We start from the raw sequence: 21,523 nt of genomic DNA on the forward strand, positions 1-21,523 counted from the left end.
TCTTCTTTGCTTTTTTATTGTTGATCTCTTGTTTTTGTAGTTGTAGATTCCTTTAATTCTTGCATTTAATAATGATTACTTCTATTGCACTCTATGTGTTTGTTGAAATGCCTCTTCTAGGTTTAGTGTAGATTTTGTTCCTCTTGGCCTAGGTAGAGTAATTAGTGACACTTGAGTTATCTAATTCCTTTGTTGATTGATAATTGGAGAGATTGCTAATTGGTTTGGAGTGCACTAAAGCTAGTCTTTCCTTGGGAGTTGGCTAGGACTTGTGGCTCAAGTCAATTCATCCACTTGACTTTCCTTTCTTTAGTAAGGGTTAACTAAGTGGTAGCAATGAACAATTCTCATCACAATTGAGAAGGATAACTAGGATAGAACTTCTAGTTCTCATACCTTACCAAGAGCCTTTTATAGTTGTTAGTTTATTTTCATTGCCATTTACTTTTCATGCTTCTTATCCAAAAACCCCAAAACACATCACAACCAATAACAAGACACTTTATTGTAATTCCTAGGGAGAACGACCCGAGGTTTGAATACTTCGGTTATTAATTTTAGGGGTTTGTTACTTGTGACAAACAATCTTTTGTATGAAAGGATTAGTGATTGGTTTAGAAACTATACTTGCAACGAGAATTCATTTGTGAATTCTAAACCATCAAAAATCCAATCGTCATAGTGCTAGTCAAAAAACAGAATGGTAAATGGAGATCAGGAGAAAACATCTTTCATCACGCCGAGAGCAAACTATTGCTACGTGGTCATGCCATTCGGACTAAAGAATGCAGGAGCCACGTATCAGAGGCTGATGAATAAAGTGTTTTCCCCCCGTCTAGGGAGCTTAATGGAAGTATACGTTGACGACATGTTAGTAAAAACCAAGCAAGAAGTCGACCTCTTATCCGACCTCTCGCAAGTCTTCAACACTATAAGGTTGCATGGGATGAGACTAAATCCCGCAAAATGCGCCTTCGCGGTAGAAGCAGGAAAATTTCTAGGATTTATGCTAACACAAAGAGGGATTGAGGCCAATCCCGATAAATGCAGAGCCATCCTAGAAATGAAAAGTCCGACTTGTTTGAGAGAGGTCCAGTAGCTCAATGGCCGACTTGCAGCCCTTTCCAGATTTTTGGCAGGATCGGCATTAAAATCCCTTCCACTATTTTCCTTATTAAGGAAGGGATGCCAATTCGAATGGACTCCGGAATGCGAGGAGGCGTTCCAAGAGTTCAAAAAATTCTTAAGCCAACCTCATATCTTAACCCGACCAATACCGGGAAGAGACCTCGTCCTATACCTATCCGTAGCAAACAGAGCTGTCTCAGATAAGAGAAGACGAGGTCGGACAACACCTGGTCTACTTCATCAGCAAGGTCCTACAAGGCCCTGAACTAAGGTACCACAAACTAGAAAAGTTTGCCTACTCCTTAGTGATAGCCTCACGAAGGCTACGACCTTACTTTCAGGCTCACACAATAAGAGTCCGCACAAACCAACCCATGAAGCAAATCCTCCAAAAGACGGATGTTGCAGGGAGAATGGTTCAATGGGCGATAGAGCTCCCCGAGTTCGATTTGAGATATGAAACTCGGACAGCAATTAAAGCCCAATGCCTCGCCGACTTCGTTGCAGAATATGCAGGAGATCAAGAGGAAAAGCCGACTACATGGGAACTCTATGTAGACGGATCCTCCAACAAAACAGGGAGCGGCGCAGGCATAATATTGGTAGATGAAAGAGGAACCCAGATAGAGGTTTCCTTAAAATTTGAATTTCCGGCTTCAAACAATCAGGCAGAATATGAAGCCCTGATAGCCGGATTAAAGTTGGCAGAAGAAGTCGGTGCTACAAAGGTGATGATATACAGCGACTCGCAGGTGGTGACCTCCCAAATAAGCGGAGAATATCAGGCAAAGGACCCTAATATGAAGAGGTACTTGGAAAAAACCTTGGAGCACCTTGGGCGCTTCGCAGAAACCGAGGTTAAACACATAGCTCGGGATCTCAATAGCAGAGCGGATGCCCTATCCAAGTTAGCAAGTACCAAACCAGGAGGAAACAACAGAAGCCTGATTCAAGAAACCCTCCAAGAGCCCTCGGTATCAAAAACAGAAGATAAACAAGAGGTACTTGAGGTAGTCGGTTTAAACCTCGGATGGATGAATCCCTTAGTCGAATACCTGAAATTCGACATCCTCCCTAAGGAGGAGAAAGAAGCTAAAAAGATCCGAAGGGAAGCACAACATTATACTTTGGTGAGAAATGTCCTTTACAGAAGAGGGATATCGACGCCATTGCTAAAGTGCGTACCGACCTCAAGAACCACCGAGGTGTTGGAGGAAGTACATAGTGGGATCTGCGGAAACCATCTAGGAGCAAGGTCACTCGCCAGGAAAGTAATCCGAGCAGGATTCTATTGGCCGACCTTGCAGAGAGATGCCACAGAATTTGTGAAAAAATGCCAACCGTGTCAGATGCATGCAAATTTCCACGTAGCTCCACCAGAAGAGCTTATCAGTATTACTTCTCCATGGCCTTTTGCAAAATGGGGAATGGATTTGTTAGGTCCTTTTCCCCAAGCGCCAGGACAAGTCAAATACTTGATCGTGGGAATAGATTACTTCACAAAGTGGATAGAAGCAGAACCATTAGCCACTATCACTGCCCAAAGAAGTCGCAGATTCCTTTACAGAAACATCATCACAAGGTATGGAATACCTTATTCCATCACTACAGACAATGGAACCCAATTTACCGATGCCACCTTCAGAAGTCTAGTAGCTAGTCTGAAAATCAAGCACCAATTCACCTCGGTGGAACACCCACAAGCCAATGGGCAAGCCGAGGCAGCCAACAAGGTCATACTGGCAGGACTAAAGAAGAGACTACAGGAAGCAAAGGGAGCTTGGGCTGAAGAGCTCTCTCAGGTGCTATGGGCTTATAGGACAACTCCCCAATCCGCCACAAGAGAAACACCCTTCAGATTAGTCTATGGCGTAGAAGCCATGATTCCAATAGAAATCAATGAGTAAAGCCCAAGGGTAATTCTCCATGACGAGGTCGGAAACATACAGGGGCACAAAGAGGAGCTCGACTTGCTCCCCGAAGTCCGAGAAGGTGCCCAAATAAAAGAAGCGGCATTGAAACAAAGGATGACTGCCAGGTACAACAAGAAAGTCATTCGAAGAACATTTGCCCTAGACGACTTGGTCTTAATCAGAAACGACATTGGAGTCAACAAATCAGGAGAAGGAAAGCTTGCCGCAAATTGGAAGGGGCCATACAAAATCAAGGAAGTGTTAGGGAAATGTTATTATAAAGTAACCGACCTGAATGGCACTGAGCTACCAAGGTCGTGGCATGCTTGTAATATGAAAAGGTACTACAGTTAAAAGCGAACTCTACTCCCTGATGTACTCTTTTCCCAACTTCATGATTTTTTCCCAAAAAGGGTTTTTTCTGGAGATGGGTTTTTAACGAGGCATCATAGTAGAGACTAAGGGAAAATAGGCTATCAAGACCCTTAGTAGCAAGAAGGTACCTTCCCAATTAATAAAGATCTTTTTCATTTACAATATCTCTTATAATATCCTCCTTTATTTTCCTAAGTCTTTCTACGAAACGCGCCGACTTAAGCTCGACAAAACATGAAAATCCCATGAACCGACCTAAGATGGTCGTCAGGATAAAACGACGAGGCACAAGTCGGCGTAAAGAGGTTGTATGAGTTGATCGTAAAAAACTCGGGAACAGTCCGACTCATAAGTCGAGATAAGAAACCGAGTAGACAAACTCGGAAACACTCCGAGTAGATGAAAAACGCATCACAAAAATAACCTAAGTCATGAAAACTCATCAAAAAGCAAAGTTGAGTCTAAAGGATAACAAAAAGAGATTGAAAACCTAGGATTAAAGGCTGCATAAAAGCCCTCAAGTTAAAAGGCTCGAAAAAACAAGTCAAGCCAAAGAAAAGGTTTTCAGAAGAAAGATCAAAAGGGTTTTTGAAATATCAAAAACAGAAAAGCATACACGCATAAGGTAACTTAAACCCTTATCCAAAAAAGGGCATTCATTTTTTTAAAACCCTTATCCAAAAAAGGGCACTTATCAAAATATTTTCTTTACGGCCTTAAAAGGCCAAAAAAGATTGTTAGAGCTGCACAAAATAAATAAAAGAGTTTAAAAAAGGGGGGGGACTCACAGGCCGAGCCCCCATATAGCCATGAAAAAATAAAGTCATCTTTTTAGAGGAGTAGAGGAATCACCACCACCAGATTCAGGAGGAGCGCCACCAGGACCGGGAAGGGAAGCTGAAGAGGAAGTCGGAATGACGGTTGAAGAACTCGGAGCATCTTTGGAACGAGGAGGAGACTCAATAATCCTCTGTCCCCGAGTTTTTAGGTCTGACTCAGAAACGACCTCGGGGACAGGAGGATCAACGATGGCGCCGTCAATAACAACTTTATCAGGATGCAAAGGAGACAGATCCAAGTCAGGAGCGATAACTCTGACCTGCTCCAGAAAAATCCTCCAAGATTCCTCGGCGCCATCGGCAATAGAGTCTTCTAACTCCTCATATGCCTTCCGAGAATTAAACAGGTCAGTTTTCACGGACACATGATCCTTGAATAGGCTTTGATAGCTGGCCTGTGCCGTCTTCCTCAATTCCGCTTCCATATTACATTGGGCTTGCAAAGTCTTTCCTTTCTCCCGAAGGGTATCTCTCTCCTCCTTTAACTTGGCAATTTCTTTCTTCAACTTCCCCTCATTCTCTTCATATATACGGAGCCTCCCCTCCAGCTCCTCGACTTTCGAGGACGCCCCTAAGGAGCTGAGAGGAGCCCTATCAAAAATATCTAAGAGCTTGCCGCAGACCCCCGCCGCCTTAAGGCTCTCCTCGACCATGGTGGTAAGGTGGCTCCGAACAGACATATCATCCATACCTATACGGGCATAGGGATAGATATTCTTTTGGACGAAGGCAAGAGCATCCGCCTTAACCTCCCCAGAAGAGCCAGACTCTAGGAGCTTGCGCTTCTTGGGATCGGGGGCAGGTCGGACGATGGGGGACGGCTGAGAGGGAGTTGAAGAAGAAATCACCATAGGGTTGGAAAGAGTTCCAACATTACGAGGAGGAGGAGGAGGAGAGATAACCCTGGCATCACCAGATCGAGCGCGAGACTTAGCTTTGGCCTCCTGGACCCTTTGAAAAGATTCTTGAGCGTTTTTCTTTGCCATTTCTGAAAAAGAACACAAACAGCTAAAGAATCAAACAAGTCAGAATATTAGGTCAAACAAGTCGGGAATTCAACATACTATAAAAACAAACTACCTAGCTGTGACTGGACAAAGGTCGGAGACCCTTGGAGAAATTTTTTGGTATCCAAATAGGGGGCCCTCCCCCAAACTTCTCGGAGGAACCCCACGACAGCAGCCTCTACCTCATCCAGATCATCCAAACTATATTTCTCGCAAGGGGTGGCCTCCAGCCAGTATAAAGGAAAGCGGGGAAAAGAGTTATCATCCAAGAAAAAGGGATGATGACCCTCTACAGCTTGCACTTTGAAAAAGAAATTTTTAAAATCATGGAAAGATTCATCAAAAAGGGTAAAAATCCTCCGACCTTGTATGGCTCGGAAGGAAACCCATTGTTGTTTATTATTCAGCCCGCTAAAGGGCTTGGTCATATGGAAAAGATGGAAAAAGATCTTCAGAGTAGTCGGGAAATCCAGAGCAAGGCTAATAAATTGGTAAATTTTCAAAAAACCCCAGGAGTTGGGATGAAGTTGGGTAGGGGCAACACGGCAATGCTGTAGGACAGACATCTCAAATTCCGAAAAGGGCAGAAAGACGCCCAGACGGGTGATCATGCACTCATACATAAAGAAGAAGTGGGGGGCCGTGTCGTTGGCTCTCCCATGACAAACCCGGTCCTCTAAACTGGGAACAAGTAACTCATATTTAGGCTCATCTTCTTCCGACGTACAGAGCCGATGATGAGTGCGAAGGTGAGTAATAAACTCCGCATCCACCAACGGCTCTTCCCCCAGAACTGTAACATCAACCCAATCTACGGAGGCCATTTTCTTTCTCTAAAGATAAATGAAGAAAACCTACAAAAGGAAAAAGAAAAAGAAAAAATCAAAAGGGTCTCTAGAGCCAAGCAAAATCTACAAAAGCTATCCCTCTACAAAGTCAAGTCATGCAAAGACGAAGAAAGAAACTGACCTCTTTCTGAAAATGAGGAAGCAGAAGTCTCCGAAGCCCGAAAGTATAGTACGAACAAAGAAAAAGGAAGTTTGAAAGATTGCAGAAACGGAAAATGGAAAGAGAGGGAAAGTATTTATAAACATGTCAAGGGGCATAATGGTAAAAACGGAGCAGTCATTAATGAGATTGCACCGTTACCAAAGCCCTCAATACTTCCCCAACGGACACGACGCTTGAAAGACGTAACTGTCAGAAACAAAAGGTCGCGAAATCACATCGGTTTATAAGACCCACGTTTCCTCCAAATAAGTCGGCTACGAACCCGAGATTAAATACTTGAACCCAAACTTTAAAGAAAATTTGGGCTCAAGTAGGGGCACTGTTCATACCCTGGCCCAACGATAAAGGCGCAGGTCCAAATAAAAGGCCTAATCTGAAGGATTAGAGCCTAGCTAAGTGCCGACCTTCACATAAGAAGTCGGTATCAACCACGACTTGGTCTGAAGAAGTCGGATGTGAGATTAGCTGGCAGATAAACACTCATTCAAATGAGTAACCGCCCCTGAAATCTCTCTAACCGCTTCATAAAGCCATATCTTAACCTCCCCAAGATAATGGGAACGGTTAATATCCTAAAGATACGGCACTACACCAACGGTGGTTATTGGCTCACCACTATAAGTACACTGACACCCCTCAGGTATCTCTAAGCCCAATACTCTCTAGACCTGCTCACTCTCTTGCTAACTTAGGCATCGGAGTGTCTTTGCAGGTACCCCCCCCTCTCCTCGCACAAACAAGTCGGACGGAGCCTTCCGAGTTGCAGATCCATTCGGACTCCTCCTCCTTCATACATTTGGACCAGCCAACGCCATCCATTCTATTAACCTCCGGTTACGAAGGTAAATCCTTCTCAAGAAAGCTGCGAGACAGGATTCTTTTCCTTTCCCAAGTCTATCATGCCTTTTTTGATGAATAAATGGAGATACTATCTCATTTATTTCTAGTAATATTATTTTGATATTATGTTCCTAGACCAGAACGAACAATCGGGTAAGCCCATCAAAGTAGGCGTAAAAAGCCTGTAACATAGGCTTAGTTAGAACTTAGAAGCATCAATGATTGAGGAATTTACGGATCCATTTGCAACTCCTTTGGTTTGAGCCGTATGCTGTCTTGTCCTCAGCTAAACTAAGTCAGGTGGTAGAACTTGTTTGTTACAAAGATACTTCTGACAAGACAATTTTTGTTCATCTTTCGCTGTAATAATATCTTGAGATTTGCGGTGATAACTTGGTATATCTACTATAAGAACTACCGGTAAGATACATACGAAACACGAGCAGGAACATCATTAAAACCATCGTACTTGCGGACTATCGATGACGACTTTCATCAAATACGGCTTTCCATAGAATTTTATATGTAAAAGTATTTATGTTTGGTGAAAATTCAAAAGTCATTGGACACGAGGCGCTAATTGCAAAAGTATTTTTGTTTGGTGAAAATTCACATCTATTTGTCTTCATGTAAAGCTATTAATTGAGAATCATTAGATAATTTGATATATTTGACTAAATAATTATCTACTGACTTTTAATTATCAGTTTTACACGAAAACAACTGCACATGAGTGTTCATCTTTTCGTTTTAAATAAAAATAAAATTATTTTGCTAATTATAATATAATCAAAATTAATATAAATGTATATACACTTTTTTTCATATATCTATATTTTTATAATATTTTTATTGTCTATATTATTTTATAAAAAACAATCTTACACGATTAATAAAATGTATTATTTTTTATTAATATTTTATTAATATTCTAAATGTCAAGTATTAAATCATGAGTTTTAATTTCTACATCTTAAATTTTAATAGTTAAAAATAAAAGTTTAGTTTAAAAGGTGGGCTAATATTAATAAAAAAGATTTGTTCTTAGCATTTCTCTCTTGTAAAATCATTCTTTTTTTTCCTTAATATTTCATTCTAATTGTCTTTTATTCATGGATATAATTGTAATTTTCGTTGTTTTTTTTTTTAACACCACTAAACTCGTTGTAGTTTTTTTTTTTCCTCACCTGCGACTCTTTGTAGTTAGTTAGTTTACCAACCACAGACTCCATCGTCACTCTCCCCTCAGCCCACCACCGTCATCGGCGACACTCAACAGCACCTAACATGGAGCCAGAAGAACGACAACTCAGAAACATCAACAACCATCAGCACCCTACCGGACTCGATCCTAAACAACATCCTCTCCTTCCTCCCAACCAGAACATCCATGGCCACCAGCGTCCTCTCCCGCAGGTGGCGCCACCTCTGGAAGCACCTCCATGTCCTCAACCTTGACGGTTACTCCTTTAACACCCCTGAACTTTCACGAGACCAAGTAGAAGAACACTTTGTTGATTTCGTTAACGAGGTTCTACACGAGGTTCAAGTTCGTCGCATCCAGAAGTTCCGCCTCGAGGGTTCGGGTCTTTCCTAAACTTCCATAAACGCAATGGTTGGACACAGCCACTTAGCGTTCCTAACTGTATTGTATCACACTTGAACACTGTTGAATATCGAGGATATCTAAACACTCCAGAGGAACATGAATTTATTGTATATATTTTACAAAGAGGACTTGTTTTAAAGACAATGAGAATTCATGCTAAATACTATGATCACCAACACTTAAAACAACTAGTTTACGAGGCATTATTTGAAATACAAAGGGGCTCTAGCATGTGCCGACTTGAAGTACACTAACTGATCAGCATTTACCTGTGATAAGGACTTTGTTGCTCTATGCTCTCGGCTCTCTGCGGTTGACTGTATCAAAGCTGCATTTATTTATGTATACGGAACTATATGCTTCTTTTGCAACAATATTTACATGGATTTGTCAGTTATTTGTTTTTTCTAATACCTGTCACAAATTCTAAATAGTTTGGTAGGAATGTATGATCTAAGGGGATTGGCAAACAGAACCAGTTTCATTCTTGGTGGTTGGATTTGATGATGTTGAAGTATGTACGTATTTCCTTGTCTCTTTCTTGATTTCTTCTATGGGAAAAGCTGTCTAAACTTGTATTGTCTTGTATGATCTCTCGGGCTTGCAAAAGTAGGCACTTCAACCTATAGGCTAATTGCCTTTGAGACTTGGGGAAATTTTTTTTGGATGAAAGACTTGGGAAAATTTGCTAATGTCGCTCAACTTGAATTTTAAAGTTTAAATTCTAAATTCTATACTTTGAACAATAAATTTTAAATGTTAAATTTTAAACTTCAAAATTTTGAATCGTAAATGTTAAGCTTTAAATTCTAAATTTTAAATTACAAATCTGAGTTATTAATATAAAATATAATAAAAGAAGAGTTAAAATTTATTTAATTAATAAAGAATGCAACACAACTGATTTAATAAAAGAGCCTTTAAAGAGAACATTCAATTTTTCCCAAATTGATTATTCAATTTGAAGAGTTTTGTATTTATAAATGGTGGTAAAAATTTAGATATAATTAATTTTAAATAAAGTTAATAGTTAAAAATAATTAAATAATTTGACTAATTTAACTAAATTTTTATCTATTAGAATTATTAACTTTTTTGATTATACTTGATAAGGATATTTCTGTGATTTTAGTCGAAAATCAAAATAGTTCCTAAAGTTTTTTTGTGGCGTCCAAAATCGTGTCCGACTTTGAATTTTGTTTCAGAACCATCCTCTCACTATTTTTTAGCCCACATCTCCTCAACACAATGTTCTTTGTTCGTTCTCAACATCAAAAAACCCCAACTATAACCTCTCCTCAGTCCTCAACATCGAAAAACCCCAATCTTCCCAAACCACTCCCAGCCCCGTCACTTCTAGTAACACCATCAACAACCTTCACAATAAATAATTTATTTTAACACAACTTTACTTTTCTCTATTGACTTTCGCCCAAACACAGAGCCAAGAAACGAGCCGCGAGACCTTGCCCCAGCATTCACATTTCTATTTTCTGAATCATAGTTGCAGCTATTGGGCCTAAGACATTCTTGTATTTGCATGCCATTGAGATGACAGGAACGGTTATCATCATTTTCATCACCGTATTCAACATCTACTTCTCTGAGTAAATCACCGTCGATGCCATTAACATTGATGTCAATAATCTTCTCCCTTGCCTTGAAAACGCCTTGGAATTTTCCAAATCGGACGTAACGAGGAGAAGGCTTGAAGGTGCCATCCAGATGCTCTATGACGACGATGTCGACGGCACTGCCGAATGGGTGGAAGAGCTCTGAAACAGTGTAGACATCATGTGTTATGTAGATTCCGATCCTCCTCCTCGCTCCAATTGCGAAATCAAATCGATGATGTTGGCAATGGCAGAGTCATGGTTTTATTGTGACGAATGGAGCTCCGAATCTAGGGATTAAGAGTTTAAGACCCACAAGTTATGAAATTATGTTTGGAAGAGGAGGATAAAAAATATAATTTTAAAATAAAATTTAATGTTTAAAGAATAATTTTAAACATAAAAATAATCAAAATCATAATTAACCATCGTTATGCACCAGGAATGTCACCTGTTTGATAGCCATTGATAGCATCCAAGAATTGAACTTCGTAATTAAGATCTCGGTCTCCAAGATCAAGCTTATCTTATACACAGAGAAATACTTTTACAAATTAATAGTTGTGTATCATCACATGACAAAACATCTCCTTCTAAAACATCTATTTACATGAGGAATAATTTTTATTAATTTTTTAAATAAAAATAAAAAATAAATATTCAACTATTCTTTCACTTTAGTCAATTACAACGATAAAAAAATATCGTAACTCACAAATTCAATCAAACAAAATACATAAATTTAATTATAATTTTAATCTTTATTATCTTATCTTATCTTCTCATCTTATTTTATTTTATTTTTATTTTTATCTTTTGTAGATAATATTCTATTTGCATGTTTGGGCGCCATTATTTTATTAAAAAAATCTTTTTTTAATTTCAATGAAAAAAGATTTTTTTTTATTTTTTAACATATTTGACAAATTTTCAGTAGTAAAAGTAAAAGCACTAGTAAAATCAAAATAAGATCTTTTTTGAGAAGCTGTAATTTACATCTTTTTTTAAAAGATCTTTTTTTCTTAAAAAAAAAGATATTTTTCATGTAGTGCATGTTTGGGCGCCATTATTTTGTTAAAAAAAGATCTTTTTTCAATGAAAAAAGATCTTTTTTATTTTTTAACGTGTTTGGCAAATTTCTAGTAATAAAAGTAAAAGCACTAGTAAAATAAAAAAAAGATCTTTTTTGAGAAGCTGTAATTTACATCTTTTTTTAAAAGATCTTTTTTCCTTAAAAAAAATATTTTTCATGTAATAAATAAATAAAAAAGTACTTTTATATTGTTATACCCAAACATAATTGATAGATAAAAAAATCTTTTTACATGAGATATCCAAACATAAAATTACTTTTACTTCTTTATAAGATCTTTTAAAAAAAGATAACTCGAAAAAAGATCTTTTCTTAAAAGCTCACCCAAACAAGCCCATAATAAATAAATAAAAAATATTTTTATATTGTTATAGCCAAACATAATTGATAAATAAAAAGACCTTTTTACATGAGATATCCAAACATAAAATTACTTTTACTTTTCTATAAGATCTTTTAAAGAAAAGATAAATAGAAAAACGATCTTTTTTTAAAAACCTCACCCAAACAAGCCCTATATATATTTAATTTTACCTTCATAATTCATCAACCAATCAATCATCAATACAAATTTCTTCGCCCTTTTTATTCTTTCACAATTTTATCAATAAATACTTTTACAATCTTACAGATTGAGGGAGACACGGTTCAGATTCGCGGTTTGCCTCCCAAACCCGTATTCTGTGCAGGTTTTGGAAACTCTACTGAAATATTGAGCTTGTTTTTATTTATCCCATTTTTTTTGTCAAAAGAAACTGTTTGACACACTTGTTGTATCCCACAATTCCTAGCCACCTCCTCTGCTGTCAAAATGGGGAAACGGCGGAAGCAAAGGAAAGCAGCAGTTGATAGGGACGTTATCAGCAGGCTGCCGGATGAAATCCTGTGCCACATCCTCTCATTCCTTCCAACCAGAACATCCATGGCTACCAGCGTGCTCTCTCGCAGGTGGCGCTACCTCTGGGAGAAAGTCCAAGTGTTGGACCTCAACGATGATTTCCTTTACACCCATGACCGTTCAGATGAGGAAGCAGAAGAGTGCTTTATTAATTTTCTCGAAAAGGTTGTGTCGGGTTTCAACCCTCTCAGTAAGGTCCGACTCTCTTGCCGGGCGGATGACTATGGGTATAGAAGACTTTTTGAGTGGATTGGTTCTGTCCGTGACAGAGTTAGGGAACTGTATTTTTCTACGAGGACCGATAGGATGACTTACACCTTGCCTTTTGAGTATATCTATAGCACTTCGCTCGTGTCGCTCGTTTTGGACGGTAATATTAATATTATTTTTGACGATGTGAATCTGGATGGTAAGATGTTTTTGCCATCCCTCAAGAATCTAGAGCTGCATATCGACTATCTGAACATCGATGTCTTTCTTTCTGGCTGCCCGGCTCTTGAAACTCTTCGGGTCACTTTAATTAAGTTCACGACTCGTGAGGCTGATTTCGATCTTGAAGCAATTCACATGCCTCGTACCTTGAAGAGTTTAACCTTTGAGGTGGCTGTTATTAACTTATTATTATTATGAGAAAAATCTGACCAATTACTTTAAAAGACAACGAGATTTTTGACAAAAAAAAAAATATCAATTCGGTTTCTGAACTTTATTTTTATGGAACTTATTAGTCATGTGTCAAAAAAAAAGGATAAATCTTTTTTATTTTTTGGCACAGGAGCTAATTAATCTCAAAAAACAAAGATCGTGAGTGAATTAGATATATTTTTTTTTCAAGAACCTCCTTATCTTTTTTGAGATAACTGTCACGGCCGGATAGGATATTCACTCTATTATTATTGATGTGATATGGCCTTATCACATGACTTAGCCTCTGATTTTTAACTTGCTAACGTTTTGCAGGAGCGATATCACTATTCCGAAGTTGTGACACTTAAGCGTCTTCAGTTAGACACTACATCTCTTGAATATCTACATCTCGCATTACGCTGTGATTACAAACGGATTTTGGTTTGTGATTATACCAACATCAAGAAAGCGTGTCTAGACATTTGGCCTAAGCCTAGGAATGTTGCTTGGGTTCCTAAGCTCCTCGGGGCACTTTGCGAAACAAAATTCTTGTGGCTGAAAGTTTCAACAATCCAGGTGATTTGCTTAACAAAACGATAAATTTATGGTTTCGGTTATGTGTTGAATTAATATCCATTTATCTTTTTACACAGTGCTTGCTTCCTGCACCAGTTCTAGACATTCCCGATTTTTGCAATTTGATTCAGCTGCAACTTGATTTTGAAGATTTCAAGGCTAAACTTCTAATAGACTTGCTTCACCATTGTCCTAAGCTTCAAGCTCTAAAAATTTATGTATTGGGGGTATGATCGATCACATAACATCAACTTTTTGTCTATTTGCAATTTGTTTGCATCTTTTGACTTGACTTGTTCCTTGTTTTCAGTCCTATGATGGTGAAGATAATTTTTACTTCTATTACTTAAATCCCCATAAACGCAATGGTTGGAGACAGCCACGTAGCGTTCCTAAGTGTATTGTATCACACTTGAACACAGTTGAATATCGAGGATATCAGAACACTCCAGAGGAGCATGAATTTACTACATATATTTTACAAAGAGGACTTGTTTTGAAGTCAATGAGAATTCATGCTAAATATTATTTCCCCCGCCACTTAAAATGGGAAATTTCCCAGGCATTATCTGAAATACAAATGGGTTCTAGTATGTGCCGAGTTGAAATAGACTAACTGATCAGGTGTGTGGTAAGGACTTTGTTGCTCTATGCTCTCGGCTCTCTGCTGAACTATATGCTTCTTTTGCATCAATGGTTACATGAATTATCAGTAATTTGTTTTTTCCAATACATGTCACAAATTCTAAATAGTTTGCTATGAATGTACGATCTAAGGGAATTGGCAAACAGACAGTTCCATTCTTGGTGGTTGGATTTGATAATGTTGAAGTATGTATGTATTTCCTTTGCTCTTACAATGTGCTTAAACTATTGATCTTACTTTTTGGAGAACTAGATTGATAGCAACCCTACACTTAAGACTACTAGCCGTTGCTACATTGTAAAAAATAAATCATGAAACTGTACTGTGCATACTTAGCTTTTACAGTTAGATAACTTTGTGCTGTAAAAATAATTATATAAATTGTAGACCAAGACAATAATGCCATGATCTGAAAAAAATAAATAAATAAAACCATTGATGGGTTGAATCTCGGTAGTTATTTGAGGTTAGAATTTTTCAGCATAATATAGCAGACTGAATTTGGCATAACTTTGATTTTTTAGTTTTGGAGGCAAATGTGATGTGATTTGAGGATCTTCTAGTGCTGGTCTGCAAATATTTTAGTATCAATAAGATTATTAAAGTAGAAAAAGTTATAAAAGCATGCTTGTAAAAAAAAAATTACAATTATCGATGGATTTATACAAGCATCAATGGATATATAATTGTAATTTTTTTTTGTTAACACCACTATGGCACTATTTCCCTTTCGGAAATGGTAGATAGCATCAGCCACTATTTAGGAAAAGTCTAGGGGACCAGTAGTTTTGTTGAATTTTGGCCAGCATTTAACCAGTAGAGAAAGGTGAGCCATTGGATGAAATCTCACATCAATCTCACACCATCAAATCATCATTGATGGCTAGTTGATGGCTAACAATCACAAAAATTGCTGGCCCCCTAGCATTGCTCTTTTTTTTTCCCTTAAACTCGTTGTAGTTAGTTTAGTTAGTTACCAACCACAGACTCCATCGTCACTCTCTCCTCAGCCCACCACCGTCATCGGCGACACTCCACAGCACCTAACACGGAGCCAGAAACATCGACAACCATCAGCACCCTACCGGACTCGATCCTCTGCCACATCCTCTCCTTCCTCTCAACCAGAACATCCATGGCCACCAGCGTCTTCTCCCGCAGGTGGCGCCACCTCTGGAAGCACCTCCAAGTCCTCAACCCTGACGGTTACTCCTTTAACACCCCTGAACTTTCACGAGACCAAGTAGCAGAACGCTGTGTTGATTTCGTCAACGAGGTTCTACACCAGGTTCAAGTTCGTCGCATCCAGATGTTCCGCCTCGAGGGTGAGGTGCGAAATTACTCCCGTACCCTCTCTTTTTGGATCGACGCCGTTGCTTCCGGGCCTCACCTCCAAGAACTGTACTTCTTACTTTGGAACTCTAGTGGCTCCTTTTACACGTTACCTTACGGTGTTTTCTCTTGCACCTCACTGGTCTCGCTAGTCTTGAAAGGTGATATTATTGTTTCTTTTGATAATCTTCAATCTCTTCAGTTGCCATCTCTCAAGACTTAGACTTGGAAATAATCTCTACATGACAAGCTTTATCCCTCTGTCCTGCACTTGAAACTCTAAAGGTCTTTGTATTCTTTAATTCCGATGGCATTGATCCAAATGGAAATCCACGTGCCTTGTTCTTTGAACAGATTAACTCTCGAGAGCGAAGCTTATTGCGATTCGACGGTTGATCATCTTGACATACGCACGCCGTCTCTTGAGTACCTTGATATTAATTGCTTTAGTAGCTTGTTACTCGCAGATTTTGGATCGGACTTATCCGAACCGGGTTGAAGCATGTCTGAATATTTGCTTAGTAATGATGGTTAGCATTGATAGTTTGGAAATACGCATTTCCGTCTTTTGATTCTACTTTAGGAATTAGGATGTTTATAATATTTCAAAGAATCAGCATTTTGATAGAGCATGGATAACCTGTTGTATAAATCTGTTGTTGAATCAGGTTGATGGCAACTATGCACCAGCTTTGGCGATACCAAATCTTTGACTTGCTCATCTGTTATGTCACAGAGAGCTTATAGAATTTGTTTGATACCTAGTTGCTGGGGCTGCATTAGAACAGCATATTCCGTTATAGAAGTTATGATATCTGCCACATAATATTGTATTCCTTCGATGTATGATGCTCTTTCAATCTTTTCTTGTTTTTTTCCATTTACTCTTAAGGTTGTGTACTTCTAAAAGATGTATATTAGGTGTCACGATTTGATAAATGAGTTTCCTGACTACAACTGATTTTATGTAACTCTTGAAGGAAGAATTACGTTACACAATATAGCAGCCTAGGTTTGGCAGTTGCCATTTCTGTTTCTTTATTCTTCACTGGTGGAGATAAATATGATCTGATTTGAGGATCATATCACTATATATATATATATATATTTGCAGTACGTTTTTCTTCAATTGGAATGTTTGAAGACTCTAGTCTTTAGTGATTGTTTTGCAATGCCATGTTTTCTGGTTGAAAAGAATGATGTTCGCGACAAAAAGAAAAAAAAAAGAAAAAAAAAGAAAAAGAAAAAAAGAATGATGTTAATGAGTTTAATTTCTCTAGAAAGATATAACAGGGAATTTGGTATAATTGGGATTTCATAGTATGGAAGCTTTTTGCTGTGCTTGCGAATCAAAATCATTCATTATTTTCTTATTGGTTCAAAAATTCGTTTAGAATGCTTGCAGAAGTAGTCTAATTGGCTTTGAGCCTTTTTTCAAATTGGTTATTCAATTCGAAGAGTTTCGTGCTGATAATATTCAGCACCAGAAATGTCACCTAGCATATTTATTTTATAAAATTATTCTTGATTTTCTTGTTTGCTGCCAGAGAAGGTATCAAGTAGATAGAGAAAAATAAACTTGCCAAAAAGTTGTCCTTAGTAAGTTGCAATTAATTCAAGGCAGTTTAATGACTCTTATCTTACAAATAATATAAAGGATTCGATTTGAATAAATTATAAAAGTTTAATTTATTTTTATTTTTTATTTAAAAAATTAATAAAAAAATTAAATTATATTTTTTGTTAATATTTATAAATACAAAAAATATTAATTTAATATTTTTAAATATAATATTTTTATTTATATTTTATTTATCAAATATAATTTTATACACCGGGTCTATTTATTAGACCCGAACCTGGCCCTAGATCCGATGAAACCAATATACTTTCGGGCCACAATTATACCGGGTGAAAATCGGGCCGTTAACATTACATTACGTTGATACCTTCTTGTAAGCTAGCATGTAAAAAAATTTAAATTTCCAAGACTCCAACCATTAGTTAACATGGTAAAATTCACTTAGAAAAATATAATAAGAACCAACACTTCTTCAAAATTAAAGCATAACCACAATCAATACTAAAGCATAACTACAATCAATACTAATATTGTCTAATAATACCAAATATTTAAATCAATACAAATAACACAATCTTAAGGATTAGTCTAAAATCTTATGCATTCTAAACATAAAACATTAATTTATAGTCTTATAATGACTAATAATACAAAATATTAAGGTTTACAATATTTAAATTCCACATAAGAATAGTCATAATCTATCACTAATAACACAAAATATTAATTGTGTATGATGACCGGGCCACCGGGCCGACTTCGGGTGACCCGAGATATGGCCCGGACCCGACCCAAAATAATGACCGGGTCTATTTTTGAGACCCGTACCCGACCCTAAACCCGATGAAATTACACCAAATTAGTCCCTAAAGTGTTCGGAACCGGGCCGGGCCTTCGGGCCGGGCCGGGTCTGTGCACCCCTAGGAACCATTGATCAACCCATTCTGCAAATTCCTGTGATACTTGATGGTTAACAGACTTGCTTTTGAATTTGTTTCACATCCCAAGCAAACTTTAGCAGCCATAGATGCAGACTCATCAACACCCAAGCATAAAATTTTTTAGGACTTTGCTGACAAATATTCCAAATGTCAACAGAGCAGATGATGTGTCAAAGAATGAAGATTTTTATTATTGTTAACGAACACTTTAACATTTGATGGGGACACGTGTCAGATCAAGGGTTTGTACTTAATATTTATCCCATTTTTTTGTTTCAAAAACAAATGTTTGACACACTTGAATAGTTGAATCCCACAGTACCCTAGCCACTTCCTCTGCTGTCTCCCTCAGCCTCAAAATGGGGAAACGGCGGAAGCAAATGAGAGCAGCAGTTGATAGGGACGTTATCAGCAGCCTGCCGGATGAAATCCTGTGCCACATCCTCTCATTCCTTCCAACTAGAACGTCCGTGGCCACCAGCGTCCTCTCTCGCAGGTGGCGCTACCTCTGGAAGAAAGTCCATGTCTTGGACCTCAACGATGATTTCCTTTTCACCCCTGAACGTTCACATGATGAAGCAAAAGGGCGCTTTCTTAATCTTCTCTATGAGTTTGAGCCGCTTCTGGCCCCCATCCGTAAGTTCCGCCTCTCTTGCTGGGTGGGTGGAAATGGGTATAGAGACCTTCTTGATTGGATTGATTACTTCATTAGAAATGTTAGTGAACTCTATTTCTCTCTGAGGAGCGATGGGCGGATTTATAACTGGGATGCTTTCTTTTTCTATAACAAGTCGCTCGTGTCGCTCGTTTTGGACGGTAATATGAATATTTTGCTGGATTATTCTGATCCCACTGCCAGTAAAACTATTTTCCCATCCCTCCAGAACCTAGAGCTGCATATCAACCATCTGAACCTCGATGTGCTTCTATCCGGTTGCCCAGCTCTTGAAACTCTTAAGTTCAGGACTGATGACACTGATTTTGCTTCTGAAGCAATCCACATGCCTCGTCCCTTGAAGAGTTTAACCTTTGAGGTCACTGATATTATTATTATTATTATTATTATTATTATTATTATTATTATTGTGATGTTATATGGCCTTATCACATGACTTATTGCATGTTTGGGTGCCATTATTTTGTTAAAAAAAGATCTTTTTTAAATGAAAAAAGATTTTTTTTTTATTTTTTGATATGTTTGGCAAATTTCTAATAATAAAAATAAAAGCATTGGTAAAATAAAATAAAAAAAGATATTTTTTGAGAAGTTGTAATTTACATCTTTTTTAAAAGATCTTTTTTCTTTAAAAAAAAGATATTTTTCATGTAATAAATAAACAAAAAGTACTTTTATATTGTTATACCCAAACATAATTGATAGATAAAAAGACCTTTTTAAATGAGATATCCAAACATAAAATTATTTTTACTTCTCTATAAAATTTTTTAAAAAAAGATAACTTAAAAAAAAGATCTTTTCTTAAGAGTTCACCCAAACAAGCCCTTAATCTCTGATTTTTAATTTACTAGCATTTTGCAGGAACAATATTCACATTCCGAAAATGTGACACTTGAGCTTCTTGAGGTAAACACTCCATCTCTTGAATACCTATGTCTCAGATTACGGGGTTGTTACAAACAGATTTTGGTTTGTGATTATCCCAACGTCAAGAAAGCATGTCTAGATATTTTTCTTAAGCCTAGGCATGTTGCTTGGGTTCCTAAGCTCCTTCGGGCACTTTGCAAAACAAAATTCTTGTGGCTGCAAGTTTCAACAATCGAGGTGATTTGCTTAACAAAACGATGAATTTAGTATGGTTTTAGTCATGTGTTGAAACTAATATCCAATGATCTTTTGCACGCAGTGCTTGATTCGTGCACCAGTTCTAGACCTCCCCGACTTTTGCAATTTGATTCAGCTGCAACTTGATTTTTATCGTTTCAACAGTAGGCTTCTAATAGACTTGCTTCGCAATTGTCCTAAGCTTCAAGCTCTAAAAATTTATACATCTGAGGTATGGTTGATCCCATCACTTCAACTTTTTGTCTATTTGCAATTTGTTTGCGTCTTTGACTTGACTTGTTCCTTGTTTTCAGTTTATTGATGATCATTTGCGCAAGTCTTACCGAAACTCCCATAAACGCAATGGTTGGACACAACCACTTAGCGTTCCTAACTGTATTGTATCACACTTGAACACTGTTGAATACCGAGGATATCAAGACACTCCAGAGGAGCATGAATTTACTGCATATATTTTACAGAGAGGACTTGTTTTAAAGACAATGAGAATTCATGCTAAATACGATGACCTAGGCTTAAAACGTCACATGGCATTATCTGAAATACAAAGGGGTTCTAGCATGTGCCGACTTGAAGTACACTAACTGATCAGCATTTACCTTTGGTAAGGACTGTGTTGCTCTATCAGTTATTTGTTTTTTCGAATACCTGTCTTTCTAAATAGTTTGGTAGGAATGTATGATCTAAGGGGATTGGCAAACAGAACCAGTTCCATTCTTGATGGTTGGATTTGATAATGTTGAAGTATGTATGTATTTCCTTGTCTCTTTCTTGTATGTATGTAGAATTTCTGACATGCAAAGCCACCATCATTTTCAAGAAGCGAAAAAATGAACTTCCTGATACAGCCATGAAGCTCAAAGTCCAGTTTAAATACTAATGTCCTAGTACCATATGATTCATTAATTCTCTTGTTTATCATCCATAAGCCAAATCATCGGTATCATAAATGTAAAGTTGCACTCTAGCAGGGAATATATTCACACAATTTCACCAATGACCCAACCACAGTATTCTGAACAAAGATATGCAAATGCCTTCAGAATTCATAGAATTGGAAATTCTTTGTCCAAGCCTACTATATAAAATTTCCAAATTACCTTCCAATCTTATTATTTCATTAGTCATTAACTTCATGTCCTGCACTTGCTTATCCAAAAGGCTAACAACATCCAAAAAGTATCTCCTCTCTGCAATGAATAATGAAAGGAGTGCTGACTTACAATCGCATGTACTTCATTTTGTCTTGCATCCAAAAAGTATTTCCTTGTCTTTTTCTTGATTTCTTCTATGGGAAAGCTGTCTAAACTTGTATCGTCTTGTATGATCCCCTGGGCTTGCAAAAGTAGGCACTTCAACCTATAGTCTAATTGCCTTTGAGACTTAGGGGAATTTCTTTTGATGAAAGACTTGGGGAAATTTGCTAATGCTGCTCACCTTTAATTTTAAAGTTTAAATTTTAAATTCTAAATTTTATACTTTGAACAATAAATTTTAAATGTTATATTTTAAACTTTAAAATTTTGAAACGTAAATTTTAAATTGTAAATCTGAGTTATTCATATAAAATAATAAATGAATAATAAATGAAGAGTTAAGATTTATTTAATTAATAAAGAGTGCAGCACTTATAAGATGAACATGCAAATTTAAGTACCATTTTAGTTATTATGGTTTTGCATGACAATT

General features: G+C 37.4%; 2 protein-coding genes across 3 annotated transcripts; both read left to right on the top strand.

The window, feature by feature from the left end:
• The first annotated feature begins 12,169 nt into the window (after positions 1-12,169).
• Positions 12,170-16,321, top strand: LOC107463974 (FBD-associated F-box protein At2g26860-like). Of its 2 annotated transcripts, XM_052253764.1 has the most exons (5): positions 12,170-12,926; positions 13,287-13,529; positions 13,607-13,756; positions 13,840-14,160; positions 16,176-16,321. In XM_052253764.1, the coding sequence occupies exons 1-4, from the start codon at positions 12,240-12,242 to the stop codon at positions 14,143-14,145; spliced, it is 1,386 nt and encodes a 461-aa protein (XP_052109724.1). In that variant the 5' UTR covers positions 12,170-12,239; the 3' UTR covers positions 14,146-14,160; positions 16,176-16,321. The 2 variants fall into 2 exon arrangements, with proteins under 2 accessions (XP_052109724.1, XP_020986054.1); XM_021130395.2 differs by lacking the exon at positions 16,176-16,321 and having other exon boundaries at positions 13,840-14,482.
• Positions 16,322-18,330: 2,009 nt separating this feature from the next.
• On the top strand, positions 18,331-20,610 carry LOC107463976 (putative FBD-associated F-box protein At5g56700). Its single transcript, XM_021130399.2, has 4 exons — positions 18,331-19,064; positions 19,571-19,813; positions 19,896-20,045; positions 20,128-20,610. The coding sequence occupies exons 1-4, from the start codon at positions 18,390-18,392 to the stop codon at positions 20,416-20,418; spliced, it is 1,359 nt and encodes a 452-aa protein (XP_020986058.1). The 5' UTR covers positions 18,331-18,389; the 3' UTR covers positions 20,419-20,610.
• Positions 20,611-21,523: the final 913 nt, after the last annotated feature.

Source organism: Arachis duranensis, chromosome 9 (genome assembly GCF_000817695.3).
Source record: "Arachis duranensis cultivar V14167 chromosome 9, aradu.V14167.gnm2.J7QH, whole genome shotgun sequence".
NCBI classification, from domain to species: domain Eukaryota; kingdom Viridiplantae; phylum Streptophyta; class Magnoliopsida; order Fabales; family Fabaceae; genus Arachis; species Arachis duranensis.